This window comes from Podarcis bocagei (assembly GCF_964188305.1).
Source record: "Podarcis bocagei genome assembly, chromosome: 17".
NCBI classification, from domain to species: domain Eukaryota; kingdom Metazoa; phylum Chordata; class Lepidosauria; order Squamata; family Lacertidae; genus Podarcis; species Podarcis bocagei.
Genome location: NC_138143.1, coordinates 16,599,006 through 16,621,320, shown reverse-complemented (window position 1 = coordinate 16,621,320; position 22,315 = coordinate 16,599,006). Strand labels below are relative to the sequence as shown.

The 22,315-nt window shown below is 44.1% G+C and overlaps 1 protein-coding gene across 2 annotated transcripts in view; it reads left to right on the top strand.

Moving 5' to 3' along the window:
• The window catches only part of CNTLN (centlein), a 174,596-nt gene extending 154,821 nt beyond the window's left edge, over positions 1-19,775 (top strand). Inside the window, exons 24-27 of one of the 2 annotated variants that reach the window (XR_014003283.1) lie at positions 6,231-6,425; positions 8,072-8,149; positions 16,168-16,392; positions 18,689-19,775. Coding sequence is in view for 1 of the 2 variants with exons in the window: in XM_081176168.1 (XP_081032294.1) it covers positions 6,231-6,425; positions 8,072-8,149; positions 18,689-18,790 (375 nt within the window). In the remaining variant the exon portion in view is untranslated. The remainder of the gene's footprint in view (positions 1-6,230; positions 6,426-8,071; positions 8,150-16,167; positions 16,393-18,688) is intronic. The other variant, XM_081176168.1, reaches the window with a different exon arrangement.
• The last annotated feature ends 2,540 nt before the right edge of the window (positions 19,776-22,315 follow it).

Below are 22,315 nucleotides of genomic sequence, written 5' to 3'. Positions count from 1 at the left end.
AGACACTGTCTCAGCGTCCAAGCCCCTAACCCAGAAACGGTGCCTCATCGGTTGGCTGTGGAGGGCAGAGCTGAACAATTTCTCTCTCTGAGGCAGTGCCACTGCCACCTGCTGGCTTTGCTCATTGACTTTGTGGGTGCCTGACCCTCACAATTAGATTATTGTGGGTGCCCAAGCACCCACAGCCGCCTGCAGTTGGCTCCTGCGCTTGGAGTTGTGCTACAGAAGACCACCAAGCTGTTCCTGTGCTTATTGACACATTTATTTGAAAAAGAAATTACAGATAGCAAAAATAGTCTGCTATCTTGCACAGTTATTTATTTCAAGAAAGTGTATACCCCTCCGTATCAGCCATGTTCTTGGAGCTGTTTACAATTGAATTAGTGGGAAACTGCTGGATGTTCACTAAATTATTGAGTGTGGTGACTCCCCTTTCTCTATTCTACCATATTCTTCCACCTTTCTGCTTAAATCTTTTTCATAAACCACTTACTTGTTCTTTAATCAGACTTTGGCTCTCATTTGCTGCCAATGCCAAGCCATTGCTTTCAGCTGACAGATAATACTTTTGTTTTGATCATGTCTGAATGCCAGCTGTTTAAGGCCGACTGAATATTTCAGGTGTGATCTCTAAAGCTGCGCAGAAATTTGCCGTTATTTATGTAGTTCTCTCTCTTTTCCATCAAACCAGTATGAGCTAGTGCTGCTGGTGAAACTGTTTGATCATTCCCTTACATACTCAGCATTGAACTTATTAGCTACTTAAGAAGGATTGGGTTGGTGAGTTTTCACAGGGGGAATTCTATCTTCTGTAGTACTCTAGTGGGAAAATAGATCATGAGCCTCTAAAACATATGTGCGCCTCCATTGTAAAAACTTCAAGCTCTTTGCCATTTAATTATTTGCTACCAAAATTAAAAACATATTCAAAACTGCAATGCTTCCCTTGTGGCACTGATGGTCGGGGAACACTAGGGATAGTTTTACAGTTACCATGAGAATCAAGCACAGGGGAAAACAAAAACATCAGTGGAGTACGAGTTATTAAAGTCCTGCCTGCTGATTAGCCATTTGGGCTGCAATCCAGTATTCAGTTAGAGGTGCTTAAGAACAATTGAAATCAATGTGCTGGATTGCAGCATTGCCCTCCAGTGCTATAGATCTAGCAACAGAAGCAACATTATGCATCTCTTTATCCCTGGAGGCAAATCCTCTCTCTAGTTTCTTACTTTCAGTGTTGGAGGTTGGAAGTTTGCAGTGCGGCCTTGATAGTGTTGATGGGCCCAGAAGGTCCGTAGTATGTAGTGAATTGTAACGGGACCATAGCTTTGCCTCCTTTCTATCCCAGACAGTGCTACACGAAGAATAAATAGTGTCCTTATTTTCCAGGGACAGTCCTGGATTTAGGGAAGCCGCCCTGGTTTCTGATTTGATCCCGGAAAGTCCCACTTTTCCTTAGGACGTCCCTATTTTCATCGGAGAAATGTTGGAGGGTATGGAGTTATGCGGCCCCTGAGCCAAGGCGATAAGTACCGGTAACTATACAGCCTTAAGAAGACATCTGAAGGCAGTCCTGTATAGGGAAGGTTTTTTTTTAATGCTTAATGTTTTATTATGCTTTTATATATGTTGGAAGCTATCCAGAGTGGCTGGGGCAATCCAGTCAGGTTGGTGGGGAGGAGGAGGAGGAGGAGGAGGAGGAAGAAGAAGAAGAAGAAGAAGAAGAAGAAGAAGAAGACGACGACTAAGTCCCTATTTTCATCAGAGAAAAGTTGGAGGGTATGAAATAACTGTATTACTCTCATCAGGAAGCCAATCTACTTTGGACTGGTTTTGAGAGTTTGTTTCTGGTAGTGGGCCTGTCTCAGCTTATCAAGGACCCAATTCATGTGATGAGACACAACCTCAACCTGGTCTTTGCTACAAACCAAGGATCTGTTGGTCACTGGTCTGTTGGTCAGTGGATTGTCAGGGTGGACCATTCCCTGGTGGGATTTGGAATGTCACTGGCAAGGGGGTTGCATCCCTGGAGTCTTAATGAAATCCGGTGGACTCCTGATTGCTCTGCTGGACTTCCTTGATGACATGCTGCTGAAGCCCTGGACTCCCTGTGAAATGGTGGTATTGGAGATGGAAAAGAATAGATACTGGAATCTGCAATGCCTGTACCAGAAGGCAGTCTAATACAGATAGATGCTGGAGATGTAATGCTGAAAAGCGCTTGTTGAGGCATATGATGTGGCTGTATCCAGTGTACTATATACTTTTTGGTCTGAAGCTGTCCATATGTTTGTGACTTCCATGTCCCTTTTTCATCTTGCTTTGTTTTTCATATTCTTTCTTAAATTTGACATTTAACAAACAAACTTGATTGCCATTTTCTCAACATGTGAAGATACACTAGGTTTTATGGAGTGGTAAAATTTAATGATGGCTAAGGACTATGATCTGTGATCTTCTTGTATTGTTACATGTGTTCTTCCCTTTTTGTTGCCTGAATTTTTAACTTTATTTCAAAATAAATTCCATGTTGTTGTTGTTGTTGTTGTTTACTCATGAATAACTGTATGAATCTTATCACTAATAGAAGCTTGCTCCAATGAGGCAACATCTGGCATTTGATGTGCATGTTTATGATGCATTATCTTTTCTTAGGTGCTATTGCAGGTTTTAGGCTGCAAATCTATTTAAATGGGAGTAAATCCTAAGTAACTCAATTGAACTCATCCTATTGAATGAGTAGGTATGCACCGTTAACCCCATTGTGGAACCAAAGTTTAATATCTAGAGCAAAACACGGGTCTAATATTAAGGCAAATTCAAAAGAGGATAACAGCTGTGGCAGCTTTTGGGGACTGTAGGGCGGTTTTTGTTATTTTTAACTTAATTACCTCATGTGGTTTCTCATGTTGAGGTTCTTTTAAAACAATAAATAGGGTGGTTTATTTGTAGAACTGTCTTGTTCAACACATCAAACTTTGTCCAAAGTCAATCCAGAACTCTGCTCTGTTCTATTCTAGGGATGTTATTAACATACATATGCCCAACAAATGGGGTGTTTCTTGATTACACACGTATGTTTGTGCAGTTACACACCTATATAATAATAATAATAATAATAATAATTTTTTATTTATACCCCGCCCTCCCCAGCCAAGGCCGGGCTCAGAGCGGCTTACAAGCAATAATAAAAACAAGATGAGTGATTACAACTTAAAAACAAAAATAAAATACAACATTAAAATAATGGAACATTAAAATATTAAAATGGAGCCTCATTGCAGGAGAAGGAAAAGAAAAAAGAAAAAGGGGGCGGAGGGAATCAAATTGGCTCCAATCCAAAGGCCAGGCGGAACAACTCTGTCTTACAGGCCCTGCGGAAAGAGATCAGATCCTGCAGGGCCCTGGTCTCATGAGACAGAGCGTTCCACCAAGTTGGGGCCAGTGCTGAAAAGGCCCTGGCTCTGGTTGAAGCCAATCTAACTTCCTTAGGGCCTGGGACCACTAGGGTGTTGTTATTTATGGACCTTGAGGCTCTCCGTGGGGCATACCAGGCGAGGCGGTCCCGTAGGTACGAGGGTCCTAGGCCGTGAAGGGCTTTAAAGGTCAAAAGCAGCACCTTAAATCTGACCCTGTACTCCACCGGGAGCCAGTGCAGCTTGAAAAGCACTGGATGAATATGCTCCCATGGCAGAGACCCTGTGAGGAGCCTCGCTGCAGCATTCTGTACCCGCTGGAGTTTCTGGGACAGCTTCAAGGGCAGCCCCGCGTAGAGCGAGTTACAGTAGTCAAGCCTGGAGATGACTGTTGCATGGATCACTGTGGCCAGGTCGGGGCGGGAAAGGTAAGGGACCAACTGCTTGGTGCGGCGAAGGTGGAAAAATGTCGCCTTGGCTGTTGCTGTGACTTGCGCCTCCATGGAAAGGGAGGCGTCAAGGATTACACCCAAACTCTTAACGGAAGGCAATGGCACTAATTGGGCCCCCGCAAGAGAAGGGAGTTGGTCCCTCATCCCCATGCTATCCCGACCTAGCCATAGGACCTCTGTCTTCGAAGGATTTAGTTTCAATCGGCTCCCACGAAACCATCCAGCCACAGCTTCCAAGCATCTGGTCAGTGTGTAAGGGGCCGAGTTGGTGTGGCCATCCATCAGTAGATAGAGCTGAGTGTCATCAGCATATTGATGACAGCCCAGCCCAAAGCTCCGGATAATCTGGACAAGAGGGCGCATAAAGATGTTAAAAAGCATTGGGGAGAGAATTGCGCCCTGCGGCACTCCACACACCAAGGAGTGGCGTGACGACATTTCCCTCCCTAGTGCCACCCTCTGTCCCCGACCAGAGATAAAAGAGCACAACCAGTTACGGGCTATGCCCTGTATCCCCACGTCTGCAAGGCGATGGTCCAGAAGATCATGATCGACCATGTCAAAGGCTGCTGACAAATCTAAAAGGATCAGCAGTCCTGACCCGCCTCGATCCAGTTGTCTACGAATATCATCTGTTAGGGCAACCAGAGCCGTCTCCGTCCCAAAACCAGGACGGAAACCGGACTGAAATGGATCTAATGCCGATGTTTCCTCCAGAAACCTACCAAGCTGTTCAGCAACCGCTCTCTCAATTACCTTACCCAGGTATGGAAGATTTGAAACTGGGCGGTAATTGGATAGGTCTAAGGGATCTAATGAAGTTTTCTTTAAGAGTGGACGCACCACTGCTTCCTTCAGTTCCCCTGGGAATGTCCCCGTGTCAAGGGACAAATTGATAATTTCAACCAGGGGGGTCCGCGCAACATCTGGACACTCCCTAATCAGCCAAGACGGGCACGGATCAAGGAGGCAGGTGGTGGGCCTACCAACTTGGAGGAATCTATCCACATCAGTAGGGAGTATCCGATCGAAATGGTCCAACACTGGACCTGAAGTCAGTCGAGGGGCCTCCAGTTCAGTCACTGTGTCTAAATTGGCAGGGAGGTCACGGCGGAGCAACAGGACTTTCTCCGCAAAAAAGCTCGCGAATGCCTCACAGCTGTGGGTCGAATTTGTGCTTAAATTTGGTTGTCCTCCTAAGGACGTTATTGACCTAATTATTCTAAAAAGTTGTGCCGGGCGAGAGCTAGCGGATGCAATGGAAGCTGCAAAGTAAGATTTCTTAGCAGCTTTCATAGCCATCTCATAGGCTTTCATAAGCGTCCTATAAGATGTTCTTGAGGCTCCGTCACGAGTCCGTCGCCATACTCGCTCTAGCCGTCTGAGATCCTGCTTCATTTTCCGGAGCTCCTCAGTAAACCAAGGGGCCCGGTTTCGACGGGGTCGCAGAGGGCGCTTAGGCGCGATCTCATCAATGGCTGCCAAGAGCCGGTTATTCCAGTCCTCAACAAGGTCATCTAATGAGTCGCCAGGAGGAGCAGGGTTCCGCAAGGCTTGTCGGAATCTATCAGGATCCATCAGTTTTCGCGGACGAGCCCAAATAGGCTCGCCACCCGAGCCGGGGAGGAGCGGGAAGTCAATCTTGGCTTTTAAAGCGTAGTGATCAGACCATGGCACTTTCACAGCAGGGAGCATGATCACATCTATGCCAGCCCCAAAGATCAGATCCAACGTGTGGCCTGCTTGATGAGTGGGGCCCAAAACAAACTGGGAGAGCCCTAGTGTTGCCATGGAAGTCACTAGGTCTAGAGCCTGTGAGGAGGGAGCGGCATCGGCATGGACGTTGAAGTCTCCCAAAACCAGTAGGTTTGGGAACTCCAAGGCCCAGCCCGCCACCACCTCCAGCAGATCTGACAGGGTGGCTGCAGATGTGCTGGGTGGTCGGTACACCAGCCAGACAGCCAAGCTCTCCTTGGTGCCCCACACGAGACCAACACATTCAATGCCAGAGATCGCCGGTGATGGCAGAGCTCTGAAAGAGCAATCCTCCCGGAATAACAATGCTACTCCTCCCCCCCGACCTACAGTCCGCGATTGATGGAGGACAGAGAAACCTGGGGGTGTTATCTCATGTAGGGAGACTACTTCGCCTTCCCGTACCCAGGTCTCCGTCACGCAAGCCAGGTCAATCCCCTGCGAGACAAAAAAGTCATGTGCAGCCTACTATCTTTTGATTATGACTTCTACCCCAACTGCAGCCATGCCTTAAAGCATTTGTGATGTGCCAATATGAGGACCAAAGGCGTTGAAAGGTGATCTGGAAATGTACTGATCATTTATTTCTTTATTTCACTTTCCTTAGAGTTTGGCCACAGAGTTGCAGTCTAGTGTGAAAGAGATGAGAACGCGAATCAGATGTAGTAAAAAAATGCAAGAAAACAAAAAATGCAACAGCGTTTCCAAAGCATCTGTTCACCGAGCCCAGCACGTGGCAGCATCTATCCTTAATATTTCAAAGACTGATTTAGACAATTTACTTGATGTTGAGGATGATGAGGTAAGCGACCAATAACACCTGGTTTTGCTAAAAGGAAGCCCCCTCTTTTGCTGGTGTGTATTGGCATAGCTCCATTTAACTCAGTGGGCTGCAGCAGTGTCACTTAGACTCTATAAATTTATTCTCCTCGTTCTCTTCCTCCTCTTCTTCTGATTTCTTACCCACCCTTCACCGTAAGGTTCCACCAATGCAATAACAAGATTAGACTGGGTGTGTGTCATGGATGCTTTAGCTAAGATTATATGATTCTATGTATGTATTGGGTTATTGCTTGTTTGTATGGTTTATTCTGTAGCCTTTTCTTCTCCCTAAGATGTCCTACAAGGCAGTGGGTACAGATTTTTCATTGGGATTTCTTCTGGAAGCCTTTCTCATGAATGAACATAGCGGAGGTTGAGGACCAGAGTTTTCCAGGTTGACAAGCCCCATCTGCCCCTCATTTCTCTCCACAGCACATGCGGAAGCTTCCTTCTTGATCATTGGACCCACGATTGTTTTCATCTGCTCAAACCCGTCTTTGCATGCAGGGGATAGCCAATTTACTTCCAGTAATGGATTGTAGCCTCAATTTGGGCCCTTCTGCATGTTTTCTTGATCACTGTGCTCTGGGCCTTCCCTGTTTTTTTCTTGCCTGCCAACCCTCAGAAATGAGTGACAATTTAAATGCAACGTATTTCATACCCTCCAATTCCAAGTAAACTATTCCCCCAGTAGTAAGTATGGCACTCCAGACACAGAATTGATCTTTACCTCCTTGGACAGATGTGAGTCCAAAATGACCCCCCATCCTTTAGGGGCACAGTCATCCCATTCAGGACCAGGGAGCCCCCCACACTACCTGTCCATGTCCCCCAGAAACAGTACTTCAGTATTTTAGGGATGTAGTCTAAATCTATTGGAAAGGTTGAACTGCTCATGAATAAATGGCTAAGGTTTAAAAGAACTTATTCCACAGATCCTTGGGGAGTTTGGAGTTGTCCCTCAAATGCATCCCCCATGCTAAGCTCCAAAAGCCACATGTTTTGTGACAGAAGTTCTGTAACCACTGCCCATCAGCTGTGGAGGTCCACCAATTGTGCCTTGAGAAGCCACAGACCTGACATCCAAGTTAACAACACGGAGGGTTGGGACTGCATTGAAGGAAGCCCTGCTTGATATTGCCTGGGACAGAAAAGTCTTCTTTCTCTACTTCTTATATCCCTTTAAATGTCACTGCTAGTAGACAGGGTGATCTGGCTGACAAGGGGTGGCAGGCCCCAACTTCTGCACCCTGTAATAGAGGAATTGTTGTGCACCAGTGTGGTGTAGTGGTTAAGAGTGGTGGACTCGTAATCTGGTGAACCGGGTTCACTTCCCCGCTCCTCCACATGCAGCTGCTGGGTGACCTTGGGCTAGTCACACTTCTCTGAAGTCTCTCAGCCCCACTCACCTCACAGAGTGTTTGTTGTGGGGGAGGAAGGGAAAGGAGAATGTTAGCCGCTTTCATAGAATCATAGAATCATAGAGTTGGAAGAGACCACAAGGGCCATTGAGTCCAACCCCCTGCCAAGCAGGGGTACTCCTTAGGGTAGTGATAAAGTGGGATAGCAAATCCAAACTCTTCTTCTTCATCATCAATATTTATTTATTTTGGTGTGTGTTTTTAGGAAACACAACAGATGAAAATGGAATATGAAAGCGACAAAGAATGGATGGGCTACTTACAGAAGCTTCTTGAAGGACAGGTGCTTGGTTTTTGCTATATCATCAAGTATAACCATGGCTATAATTTGTTTATTTCATGGCATGCAGTTGCTTATCTACTGGAAAGATGCTGTTTTTACACAATATTGTCCAGAGAATATATGCTACACTTGCTGACTTCCTCAGCTATGGGGGAGAACACTCTTGTTATCACCCACCTTTGACAGCTAAGATGGGGAGAGTTCAGTTTCCAGTGTGAAGAAGGCCAAAGAGTCTCATTTACCTCCTTCCTGTATTTTGGGGATCCTTCCCATTGAAAAAGGAGAAATTCGTCAAAGGCTATTTGCATGGTAGATCTGGAGTGATTTCCCAATTCCTGGTGGGAGAGGAGCCCGTTATCTGAGTAAGAAACAGAGTCCTTCTTTTCCGAGGAAATGGCTGGCTGGTCCAAAAGCTCTACTTCTTACTCGCCTACCGGGAGCCCTTCCTACAGAGAAATAATTGATAACAATGATGCTAGGTGGAGGTCCCTATTTGGATTTCCTATTTTCCAATGGGAAGCTGCATTGGCCAAGCCAAAAGTGGTGATCAGTGCACATCTCACCTGGCCTCCTGTGATGTCACCTTGCTCCCCACTCCTAGTGGCACCTGCAAGGTGAGAAGCCTCTTTCTCAATACGGCAAAGGAAGACAGGCGGAGGGGCTGGAAGAAAATGTCAACCCTAGCTAAACTCAGCCCCAAATGAACCATTCCTGCTTACGTTTTGGGGAAAGAAGGGAAGTTGAATACCTTAGGCAGAGTTCACCTAAATCTGAGAGGTTCAAGTACAGATTTAATTAAAGCGCATTTCAGTATCTTTTTACAGGGAAAAAAAAATCTACTGAAAATTTTCTGGGGTGTTTCCTAAACATCCTTTTCTCTTAAGCTTTTGAGACTTCACATGAGATGGAGGAAAGGTTAACACCATATTTGTTTGAGCTAATGATACATATGGAAAATAGAACATCTAGGGAGACAAGCCTACATCTCGGCAAACGTATTAATTAAATTATTGAGTCTATCTATATCCATGGTGGAGAGAAAAGGATCTGTTCCCTCATAAGTCTTAGGAAAAAGAGATTTTTTTTTATCATGTGCCTTTAAAGTTAGTAGTTGATATGGACACCTGAGGAGTTCATGGGTTTCTGTGACCTTTTACTATGGACCTGTTTCCAGTCAATTCATGTTTTCCTCACAGCCAGACAGCTGTTTATTACCGTGTCTTCCCGCATTCTCTACAATATTTTCTACTGAGACCTCAAGCAGCTTGTTAGTGGGAAGTAAATATTGATTTGGCATCCTGTCAATGCAGAAAGAATGAAAAAATTTCCACCAGAGGCCCCTCAAACATTTTCCTATCGACATTTTCTGGGCAGAGTGGAAGGCTGCATAGAGGATGACAAGGCTGAGACTAGTTGAAATCCCTGAGGGGTCCATTGAGACTGCCGCTGTGACCTGTGTGATACTTTTTCTTCTCTTTCAAGTCTTTTTTTTTTTAATACACACACAAGTCTGCTGGGATGCTCCCCTCTTGTAAGTGATCAAGGGCAGCTTATTGGCAGGTGAGAGCCCTGCTTTTCTAGTCATAGCCAGCTTTTGTTTCAAGATGGCTGACAACATAAACTGGGTTTTGAAACTTCTTTCCTGTGTAGTATATTTATCCTCCCAGTTCTGCTAATGTGTCTCCCTAATCCAGGGAGAAACTGTCCTACAAAGAGAAGAGTCTATTTATGACAGATGCGCCGCAGTATTTATTGCACAAATGTCGTAAAATGCACGTGCAATTTCTCTTCAGAAAGTGAAAAGGGGGGTGTTTAAAACGGTTGGGGAGATTTGTGGAAATAGCTTTCAATCTGTGCACCCAGTTAAAAGCAGCACACATTTTCACCCTAAATGAGATCAAAACTTAAAATCCAGTGTTACAGTGATGGCTGATATTTATTGACTGGCAGGTATTTAATATATTATCAAAAGGTTAAAGGAGCGCCAATACTTTCATTGCCCAAAAATCCCAGAAATGCAAATATCCAGTCAATAGGAAGTGTGAATCAGGCAACCGTTTTATGGGGTTGGTGCCTATGTAATTCTGGTGATACATTAACTGTGGTTAAGAGACTGGGAGCTGATGACACAACTGAGAACTCACTCTATACTTCCCCTTTTGCTCATTGCTCCCTTCCTTGGTGGCACAAATTCTGCCATCCTTCCTCTGACCACCTTAGCCCTGGCTAAGTGTTACTGTCACTGATGTTTGCCATTATCAATGCTAAGCAGGCTTCTATCATAGGCTTCAACCTGTAGTTAAGCAGGGACTCCAGTTAACAGTAATGCTGACGTAACACAATATCTGGGGAAGACAAAAGAGGGAAGGTGGTAGTCTCAAAAACAACCATAGTTAAAAGGTCTCCAGAACTATGCCTCTGCCAGTCTATATGATAGAAAGATCAAATACAAAAAAAAGTTTTCTGTATCCTCCTTTTGAACTTCTCACCTGGCCATTAGTGCATAACTTAGGTAGGCAAAGTTTTAGGTTTCGGGCTGGAATCCACATATTTTGGAAAGGCAGGATCTTTCCTGAATCCAGTGGGACTTCATGTCATTTATAGCACAATGCTATTTCTTTGGAAGCAAGCCCCATTGAGTTCAGAGCTTACTCCCACGTAAGTGTGTTGAGAATTGCAGCCTTTGGAGATGATTCAGATCATACTTCTGCTCATTTCTCACCACCACCAAGTGGGAAGCACATGGAACTCAGTTGCTGAAGAAAGGAAGCGGCTTCCAACTCCAGCTACGGGCTCCAAAAGTTGACTGTGGATTTACAATAGTCCTTGTTCTATCATTCTGCCATGGCTTCCCAGCATGTGTAGAAATACCAAAACGAACATACGTTTGTTCCTTAAGCATGCCAGTGGACATGTGATGAGCACAGTTGTCCTACGTGGAAGCATTGACAATGGAAGAAAATGGAAGGCAGCCCTCAATCACAACAAAACTTCACAAGCCTAAGCCAGATAGCTGCCTTTTTGGCATATACCTGGGAAAGAGAGGGTAGTATCATATGTTGCAGGTGCACATGGAAGATATTGAATACCCCTTCTCTCAGCGAACCAGTACCGCAGGCACCCATCCAGTTTTGTGGAACACGAAGGACAGCACGTCCTGCAGACAAGGCCAGGCTGACATGAAAACTCCTGCCCGTTCTGTGGAGGCCAATAAGCTTGGAAAAGTTAGAGCCCTCTTGTGTCATTTGCGTTTCCCATCCAAGATGTTTACGTCTGTTTTGTGATCTGCTGGGCCACCCCCCCCCCACTTCCTCCCCACCCCCTCACAGAATGTCTTGCAGCAAAGTACATGAGATCACTTAATACCGAAGTTTGATATAGTGTCTTCTTGTGCCATTGAGCCTGGCCTCTAGAACATAATTGCCCAACAGTATTGATTTAATTGCCTAGGTTTATTTGTGGACTCCTAATTATTGACTGGAGGTAAATTTAATGGAGAAACCTTTATGAACACAGGGAAACTGCTGCTGTTGCTGTTATACATAAATGAACAGCATCACATCCCTTTGGATCATTTTTCAAGCTAATTTTATTCCACTGTGACAGTATGATAACATTTAAAATGTCATAGACGTTTTATTTTTATTGCTGACATGCACCGTTTTAGTACTACATTAGAATTTGGGAGGGAGCAGTTTCATGGTGAGCACTGGTTGTTCTTTATTGTCATTTAAAGATTCCCCCAGAGAGGAGTCGTAAACCGGGGCACACCTCGTAGTTGTTGCATCTCCACCTGTGTTTCCTGTATTGCTGATGCCTAAAGGGGACGGGATCTTTTCTGCCTAAGGAAATCATCAATAATGTTGCTGATTAACAAATATAATATCTCTGGGCAGTTGCTGAACAAATATATCTGCATAAAGTGATCTCCCCCCCCCCCCGGCCCATATGAGTGAGATTACAGGCAGAGTGGAGAGAAAGCTTCCAGCGAGCTCTTGTTTCACCTAATGGGCTATTAGAGTCTTTCTACGGAGCAATCCTATCCTCGCATTACCCGTATTGGGGGTGCAGGGGCGACATATGCTAGCGGAATGGCTACCATGTTTCGCCCAGGAGAGGAGAGGAAGCGTGGACCTTCGTATGAGGTCGAGGAAATGCAACCAGAACATATGATGGTGGAATAAACACAACAGAGGCACCCACAACGTCCCCGGATACATTGCCATGAGCCTTCAATCAAGACTCTGTCTGCATCAGCGCATGCCATCCATGCATTGGGACACGCACATGCCTCTTATCTCCATGCACACTGAATGCAGGATGACATCGCAACATCCTCAGCCCCATTCTACTGCCATTCCCTTGGCTGGCTCCACATTTCACTGGCATATCTGGAGTGTCACGGCAATGGTGCTTCTTACTTTCCACCAGTGTAGCAGGGCTTCCGCAGAATCCTATAGCCTCCTACTGGACCTTCAGTAAGGACTGCGCCTTTCGTCACCAAAGTATCTATGGATCACTTATAATACCTTTGGTCCTCCTGAAGTTGGTGAACTGCAAACCTCATCATCCTTGCCATTGGTCTGGCTCACCGGTGCTGATGGGAGTTGGCCTTCAGCAACAGTTCTGCATTCCTGATTTAATGGCTTTCTGCCCTGCTCTTCTGTTGAAAAGTCTCCAAGAGCAGCTTACCTACAGTCAAAAGAAGCCTGCCAAAAAGGCTTATGAACTGAAGGATATGACGCAAAAGGAAAATAGGAAGAGGGGAAAAAGCAAACGAACCAATTCTTAAAGTTACATCATTTTTATAATTTCAAGCTGGAATGGAAACACATATCCATGTAGTTCAGAAAGCCTTGGGGAAGGAAAGAAAAAATGAATGGGTCCCTCCAATGCATAACTTTTCTTAAAGCTCATGGAATGGAGAGTAATCAATGACCTCCCATGGCACAGATGCACACAGAGTTTATGGAGAAAGACTTGGTTAGGAGATCTATTACGTGGCATACCTACATATATTAAATGTCCAACGTACATTTCTCCAGCTATCCATAATCAAAGTAACCCTTTATATAGTCTCACTTCTGTACTTTAAAAAGTGAAAATATGAGTTTCTAAATACTTGTTCTCGAAGAGACGCTTTGGGGGCGGCAGGGTGTGTGTGTGTAATATAGCACTGTGTGCTGAGGATGAGAACCTAATGAAAGAACCCGGCTTCTATTTAAACCATTGATATTTGCAAGGCTGACTTGTAAATAAATATTTGGGTTTGGCAATATAATGCCTGGCTGAGATGCAGGAGCCAGGACACAGCAGCCAAATCACAGATGGTCCACTGCTTAAGCCCTTTCCCCTTGCTTCAGTGCTGCAGAACTTACCTTGCAGCAGAAGCTAAAGGTCACCTGTTAAAGGGCTGACCAATATTCTTGCTTTGCCTAAAATGCCGTCACTCTAATTAAGAGGCTCTTTGTGTGTGTTAAGAGGACCAAATGTCAACCCTTGCTTCTGCCAAGTCAGGGGCAGGGTGGAGGCAAAGTGATGCAGGGCAGATCTGTGGCAAGAATTTGGGGGGGGGGGTGTTTCTACAATCAAGTGGTATATACATTTTACGAAAATACATACATACATATCAGTAATACCCATAGCCACCCTGTTGCTTAGCACAAACATGGCGGCACTCCCTGTGTGACTCTTTCCTTTCTGTTCGCTGTTCCCCCCTGCCTTGCAGGCAGAAGGATAACAAATGGGAAATCCATAGCACAGTGCAGTGTCTTATCAGACACCAAACATTGCTGGATCTTTAAGGACCACTTCATATGAATCTTCCGTTTTTCTTTCTTTGCTTACTGTAATCTATGACCATTGGAAATGGGTCATATGAGTCTTTTTATCATGTACCAAACCTGCCATTTTTCTTACTACCACCAATGCTTAATTTAAGCAAAACAGATCAAAGATTGGGAGGGGCCAGTTAAATTAAAAATTGCCCCCTAGTTGTACCTTAGTTGTAGCTGCCCTTTGAGCTGTTTCATGGGACTTCCCTGTCCCTGGAGACATTTGCTAGCAGAGTTACTTCTCTGATGTCTGCCTCCTCTCTCACGAGGCCTTGCTCTCTTGAAACCCTCAGAGAGCAGAGCTTCTAGTAGCCTTACATTAAAGGCAGCTGAAATCTATACAATAGGCAGCTCGTGAAGAATCTGCATCACCCAGCACACAACGCAACCGCTGTTCCCTTCATAGCGATCACAAACTTTGGTAAAACTGTTTTCTGTTGCTCAGGGTTGTCTTTTCAGTAAGGTAATATGAGCTCTGCAGTGATGTGGCTTATGAAAAGCAACTGAACGTTGCAGCACACAAAATTAGCTGAATAAACAGGTTGCAGTGTGAGGCACAAGGTATCCCAGTGGAGATAATCATACCATCTTGACGGACCCTGTCAGGCCATGCAACTGTATAGGAAAGGGATATTTCCTTTCAGGTTAAGAACTTAATTTGTTCTGGAGGTCCATTCTTAACCTGAAACTGTTCTTAACCTGAGGTACCACTTTAGCTAATGGGGCCTCCCGCTGCCGCCGCACGATTTTTGTTCTCACCCTGAAGCAAAGTTCTTTACCCGAGGTACTATTTCTGGGTTAGCAGAGTCTATAACCAGAAGCGTCTATAACCTGAAGCGTCTTTAACCTGAGGTACCACTGTACTGACTTAAAATTTTAATTCAAATGGGAAACTCTGAAAACTATTCTTTGCCAAAGCTAGCGGACTCTAAATCAACCTGTCCTGCATCAAATTAATCTTGTCAAACATCTTAAAGTGGGCAAACTGCAGGGAAAGTGGGGGCAGCAAAGGACCAGAGTGGGAGGCCTAATCTTTACATTCTGTCCCCTCAACCAAAGAAGTGTGTGTTTGCTTATGGTAGGTGGAGAGGGTGAATATATATAGTCGTACCTTGGATCCTGAACGCCTTGTGAGTCAAATGTTTTGGCTCCCGAACGCCACAAACCCGGAAGTGGGTGTTCTGGTTTGCGAACGTTCTTTGGAACCCAAACGTTGGACAGTGCTTCCACGGCTTCCGATTGGCTGCAGGAACATTGGCTGCATCTTAGCAAATTTGTCACTCCCTGCCACAGGAATTTTCATTTTTATTCCTTCATTGTAAATGCCCTAGGTAGAGACCAGGCCTAAGTCATAAAATATATGAACTCTGGGCCCACCAACATTCAGCCTGGTCCTTCCATTCAAACAGCTGTTTAAGAGCAATATCTCTTTGATTTATGCAACCTGAATTGGTGGCTCTTGCCTTCCATGCCCCATATCTTAGATGGCAAGCTTGCAGGCAGGATAAACTGTAACTCTTGTCAATTAAAAAATCATATATGCAGGTAGAGTGATGCTTGGAGGCTAATAGGCCACTGACTGATTGGGGCTCCACCAGAAGCCCCTAATATTCATCAACCCCAGCTGCCAATCAGCTTGCACCTGAGCTGGTTGGTCATTGGATACATGCCCAATGCCTACACGAAACATATTTGACCCTAATCAATAAAGTTATGGCCTGGCTTTTATTCATGGCCTGCTTCCCCTACACTATGCATACGAAACAGGCATGCCAACTCTAGGGGGCCAAAGGCACCTTGGCTCCCTCAATATTTGTTTGAAGGGGCCAGGCCCTCACAATCTCCAGGTGTATGTTGTGCGTTTATGATGTGATATGCGCAATGCAGGTTCATTGGCTGGCTCCTCCAGCCTCCTGAGCCGTTCCCAAGGGCATGCGGGTCATACACGTGATGTCACACATACTGGAACCCCCCCCAAAAAAATCTTGGGGGCAACCTGGTTCCTCTGATACTGAGCTAAAAGGGCCTGTAGTATGTCTCAGTATAATGTAGCTTCCTATGAGAGAGAGTAAACATTTGGAGCCCATTGATAGGATTCTGCAGGGTGAGCTTTTTTTGTTCAGGAATTATGAACACACAGAGGAAATCTGTATATTTACTAACCCATTAATAAAAATCTGGCAGGCCTCCACTGAAGATGAAGACTGCAAAGATGCAGTGCAGGATGTATGTCTATAAAGAGAGCCAGATAAGAACATGGACACATTCCCAGAAGCTGATAAATGTGCAAGACATCTGCAACATTTCAAGCTCTCTTATCCTTGATTGCACTGAATGATTAAGATAGAAACACCTCCTTAAAAATCATTTTACAGTGACAAAGGAGCCTTAGAATGTAGTGAACAGCAGGTAAAATATAGAATGATATGAGCCCAAGACAGTGGTAAAGTAATCCATTCATCTAAAGGGGAGTGTTATTAGGAAAAAATAAAGATGCCTCAAAAGCAAATGTGGTCTGGGTGGTGACAGACAGGTCTGAGAAACTTTGAAGAATGGAAAGGATGGCGGTTACCCTATACATAACTACATGAAGAGGGGGAAAGCATAATGTAGGAAAATGATATTTACAAAGTCACATGTGAACTGCAGTGCATGATTCCCACTGGATCAGTGTTCTTGTGGCACAAGAAACCTTAACGCCAGTATATAAACTGCACACATGTTGATGTGTTTTTCTCTGTATTAATTTATTTTTCTCATCTGTGATGGTTTGAGTTAGTCATTTGCTTATGTACCCACATACAACTTTTTTCTTCTTCTTAATTCATCTATGAATACTTAACTGGAGAAGAAAACTTTAAAAAAACAAACAAACTCGCAAATCTTTATTTCTGATATTGCTCCATTTGGATGTGTGGCCTGCAGTGAAGGAAAGGTCTTAAACCCCCCATTGTGGGAATACCTCTGCATCTATAGGGATTTCTAAGCAAACCCCTTTGCCAACCCTAGCCTATTCTGTTGAGGTTAGCAATCTTCGGGTACCATGGGTTGGTTCCACAGGTGCAAGCAGAAGCCCTCATCTGCAACTGAAAAGACTTCCTCTGACTTAGCACAAAACCTTTGTGAAAAGGAAGTGAAATTCAGTAGAGTGCTTCTGTTAGCACAAGGCATTGTGAAATATTTTCTGGTACAAAGTGTTGCACAAGGACTTGCAAAACATCTCAAGAAGTTGCTTGTGCTAAGTCTGTGTTGAGTGAAGTCTTCTGCTAGTGCTTCTGTTCGTTGAACAGTACTAACTGCTGAGTGTTATCTGTCGACCAAACCCAACCTTCTCAACAGAATGACTTAATATGCTTGATATGTCCATCTGTCATTACATGCTGCATCTGCCTTGACCTAGGCTCATGCTTGAGTTTTTCAATCCAGCCCCTGGTTTCCCTTTTGCCATATTTGCTAGTTACCGTTTCTAGCTCTTACCAGAAACCTGGCCCACTTTGTTGAGGTTCATAGCCTTTGGGGCCAGAAAAGGTTGGATCCTCAGAAGTCCTTCTGCTGTTGAAAGGCTTTTTCCAGACTTAGCACAAGATTTCACACCTGTTGCGTGGCCTGCTGGGGAAATCACTTTCTTCCTTCTCGACATCATAGTGAGCTCACAGAATTGGTGTAGATTTAGATGCTCACAAGCAACCCATTGACATGGTGAAAAATATTTCCTTTCTGCTGTGGACTGTTGCTCTAAGGCAGCCATGTCCAAAGACCTTTTGGGGGGCCTAATCCGGCCCGCCGGTCTGTTTAATCTGGCCCCTGTGGCAGTTTATCTCCTGAGGCAAAATCCTAAAAATACCTCAACAACTTCAACCTTAAACAAAGCTCAACAACTTCTTTGGAGTAAAATCCTAAAAAAAGCTCAACAACGTCAATCCTAAAAAAGGTTAACAACTTTGGTTGTCCCTTTGGTTTGGTCCTCACGGCCCTTCATCAGATCTGGCCCTCTTTGAAAAAAGTTTGGACACCACTGCTCTAAGGACACAAAGACTACTGACTTGCCATGTGACGAAGGCTTTCTTGAGAATTACAGCCATCCTGTGAATAATGTCATTTTTCTAACTTTGACCGTAAAGTATAAATAAAGTCAGTGCAAGCTTGTCCTGTGCCAGCCCCAAAGTTTCCTTTATGCTTACGTTTCCCAATAGAATCCTGATCTGTGAAGGGATTCCCCCCCCCCCCCCGCATTTAGCCCCCAAAGTTTCACTGGATGCCTCTGAAAGCATTTGCCTCCAGCCCGAGGAGCTGTATTGATACCTCCCTCTCTCCCTCTCCTGAGAGCAGTCAGCATGCAGTGCTGCGTCTACTTATAAGTGCCCCAGAGATGACTGTAACCTCATATTGATCAGCTGATTGAAGATAAATGACAGAGCTGCTGGTATTGCAGATTACATCATTAACATGGTCAGTAAACCATGAATTGTTCAATAAGGCGTTTATCTTTTTTCATTTTATTCTGCTCTTTTATCATTTTTATGATAAGGAACAGTTACACACACTAATCAGGAGGATCCGTTTTAGGAGAGAACGGACGTGGGCAAGTGTGCCAGTGTCAGAACTAAGTGAAATCTAATGGCTTCAGAACACTTAGTAAATGTTTTTTAGCTGAAGAAAAATATAGGCTTCGCTGATCATTTTTCTTACTCTGCTTCTCTTTCAGTTTCCTTTTGCTTCGTATTTAATGGATGCAGTGCTGGAAAAACTAAATGAGCAGAAAAAACTGGCGGAAGAATACAGTTCTCTTGTGAAACAAATGACCTAGGTGTTGCTGAACAGAATCTTGAAAGAGAGAAAGGGGACTCTTCCCCCTCCTGTTTTTGGTTTTGCACTTTGACTCCACTCCTGATTTTTGCTCATACTAACGACCAGTTCACAATCTGTCGCGGCAGGTGCATTTGCTGCATACACCAAAAAGTACAGCAAATATGAAAAGGAAAGATACCCACCAATGTAGACATAGCAAACGTACCTGTTCTCATTAAGTGTGAAGCAGCCATTGGCAACCTTGCTGTCAATGAGTCTTCTAAGTAAACAGACGTAAGATTTGGCTGTAGATCTCCCTTCTTGTTTGCTAGCCACCTTCTACACAAACACATTTCTAAGCATTCGCTGCAGAGCCATTTGACACTGGTTATGCTCCCAAGTCCAATGGAAATAGTGTAAGCATTTTGCAGAGAGATTGCCTTCAAGTAATCAAAAATTAAATTTATTTTGCCAGTAGGAAGTCTGGATAAAGCAAGATGCAGTTGCAGAGGTCGTCTTAAGAGCAGTTCCCAGCAAACATGCCTCGAGTTGTAGTCCAAAAATGGTAGAGGCTGCATTACACAACCGGCATTGCTAAGCACAATCCATTAGGAACTTGAGCAACTTCTTTTCTTGCACAGCTCCTGATCATTTGAATGGTGTGTGCACAGGAAACCCCCTAGGCAACTGTGCCATACATTCAGAAAAGCAGGAGTACAAATTTTAATATAATTCATTAAAACTGAAGTTAGTGCCCTTTGAAAACCCTTGATTCTGACTAACCTAATAAACAGCTTCAAAATTCTCTTTTTATGTGAAACAACAACAAAAGGAACACAAGGCATGGTTAATGAAGCATTTTTAGGGAGCATTCAGCAAACATGTGCTTCCTATTGTTTGTTCGTTTTGCTTTTTTACTGTGAAAGAGTGCATTACGTGTGCAATGTATTTAATTGTATTTAAGAAACATTTTGTTTGAATAAATGATTTTGAGTTGAACTTTTTATCTAGGAAATCCCTGTAAAATTATGTTTCTCTTTGTCTCTCTCACACACATAGCTGTAGTAACGTTTTGTAATAATAGAACTATCAGTAATATGCTTGAAAATAGAGGTGAGCACATATTGACCCTACACCTTTAGGACAGGGATAGCAAATGTGGGACCCTCCATATGGTTTGAGCTACAACTTGTAGCTCCCTGACCACTGGCCATTCTGGTTGGGGCATCTCACCACATGGGCGACCCCTGATTTAGGGGATTACAACTGTGGACAGGTGCTTAAAAGGGTCTCTTAGTTATGTGGGAGCTGTTTCCCATGGAATCAGGAGAGCACATGGCATGAAATAAATGCCATGTTTGAGACCCATGCCATCAATAGCACACCCGTGGCTGGGTCCAGAAAAAACGTCTCCCACACAACTGCAATAATATTTAAAGACCCGTTTGATTATTTCCTAAAGAAGATGATCCCTTTAGAACAAAGGTACATTCTTAGAGCACAGACAAAATATTCAGCTACTGGTAAATTGCTTCTGTGTGAACAAGATTCTGAAGACTGCTTGACAACTTGTTCTAGTCTTCCATATAAAGTATTTTCTTTTAAAATGCCTTTGAAGATATGCTCAAGGAAATGAAACGGTGATGTGCCTTATTGGTTGGTTGGTCAACAGAAGTTCCAGGTTTAACACTTGGTATTTTCTTCCAGGAGTTTGGCATGGAATGATGGGGCCACCCATTCAATTATTTAATTAGAACAACATCAGAACACTTATAAACAGCTGCATACGCGATTGCTATTTCTACAGATGAATTTTATTGTCTGATTCAAGAGAGACTGAATTTTGTAAATGCTGTTCAGCACCACATAATTTTTTTTGGATCTTATTTGTTGTGGCGTAGAAAATGGAGCAGACATATGCTTTGAGTGCTTAAGCTTATCTGAAGTTAACCCTGTAAGCCACGAAGCCTGAACTGATGTGAAATACCTGCACACCCTTCAGACGGCTTAACGTGTTATCACACCTGCTATTTAATTAAGTTAATTCAGTAAAAAGAGTATAAGAATAGCATGTTGGGAAAATCTCTGATCCCACCCAATCACAACTTGCCCATAAAGCTAGAACTAGTACAAATATCTATCTACACTTGCTTGTAAAAATAAATAAATCAACATTTCCTCACCCCAACCCACCACTTTTCACGTTTCCGATTGTCTCCAATATTTTTGTTGAGCGGCTGAAATAATTTTGGAGCAAGCTGCATTTTACAGGTACTTTGTGCATCGCCTCTCATTATTTCCGCACCTGAATGATGGCCTCACCTAGAATGCAGACCAATCCTCTGATTTACTTTCCTCCCCTTCCTCCTCATTGCTTATAAATTTTTCCCAATTGATCCTGTTTTCGGATTGATTCTGGGCTCCTCCACAAAGTGCGGGAAAATATTGTCTTTGGATTATTATAAATTCTGGGCCAAAATAGTTTGCTTCCCTCCTGACATACTTTGAAAAAGTATGGAGAAAAAAAGGAGACCCATCGAGAGATGCAAGATGAACAGCTGTAACCCCCCCCCCCCCAATAAAGGAGGACTATAAATCTGCTGTTAGGCGTCTAAGAGCTGAGCTGCATGTTCAGTAAAATCTTGTTACGCTGAAGCGGGAAATTGTATATCTGAATACTGCACATAGATTCCAGCTGGTACACTGGAAACAAATAATTGGCCTAGGCTTTTCCATGAGCTGGTAAGCAGTCTGAAACGGGCACGCCACATAATTTCGCTGAACATGTAGAGCAGTCGTTAGAAGGATTACAATCATAGATCTAAAACTCTAAAATGGTGCCACCCCAACTTTTTCTTACCCCGTGAACTACTTGAAAATTGCTAAGGGTCTTGGTGAGCCATTTAACGGTTTTTCTGCCAGTTGTAGAAACTGCAATGTACTGTAAAGGTAAAGGGACCCCTGACCATTAGGTCCAGTCGTGGCCGACTCTGGGGTTGTGGCGTTCATCTCGCTTTATTGGCTGAGGGAGCCAGGGTACAGCTTCTGGGTCATGTGGCCAGCTGACTAAGCCCCTTCTGGTGAACCAGAGCAGTGCATGGAAATGCCGTTTACCTTCCCACCAGAATAGTACCTATTTATCTACTTGCACTTTGACGTGCTTTCGAACTGCTAGGTTGGCAGGAGCTGGGACCGAGGAACAGAAGCTCAGCCCGTCGCGGGGATTCAAACCGCCAACCTTCTGATTGGCAAGTCCTAGGCTCTGTGGTTTAACCCACAGCACCACACGCATCCCACGCAATGCACTGTACTTGGCGTTATTTGATTTTCAGCTATTTAATGAACATAGCATAAGCCATCTGAATGAAGCTCACAGACAACCAGTGGTCCACAAACCACAGTTTAGGAAACCCTGCTCTAAAAGGCTCCTGGGAGCTTATTTTATGGTCTGTCGCATCAGAGTATGCCTGAATACATACATGAAAACTAGGACTGGGTGATATATTGATATATCGTCCAAAATGGGTTTGAAGTCCTTATTGTG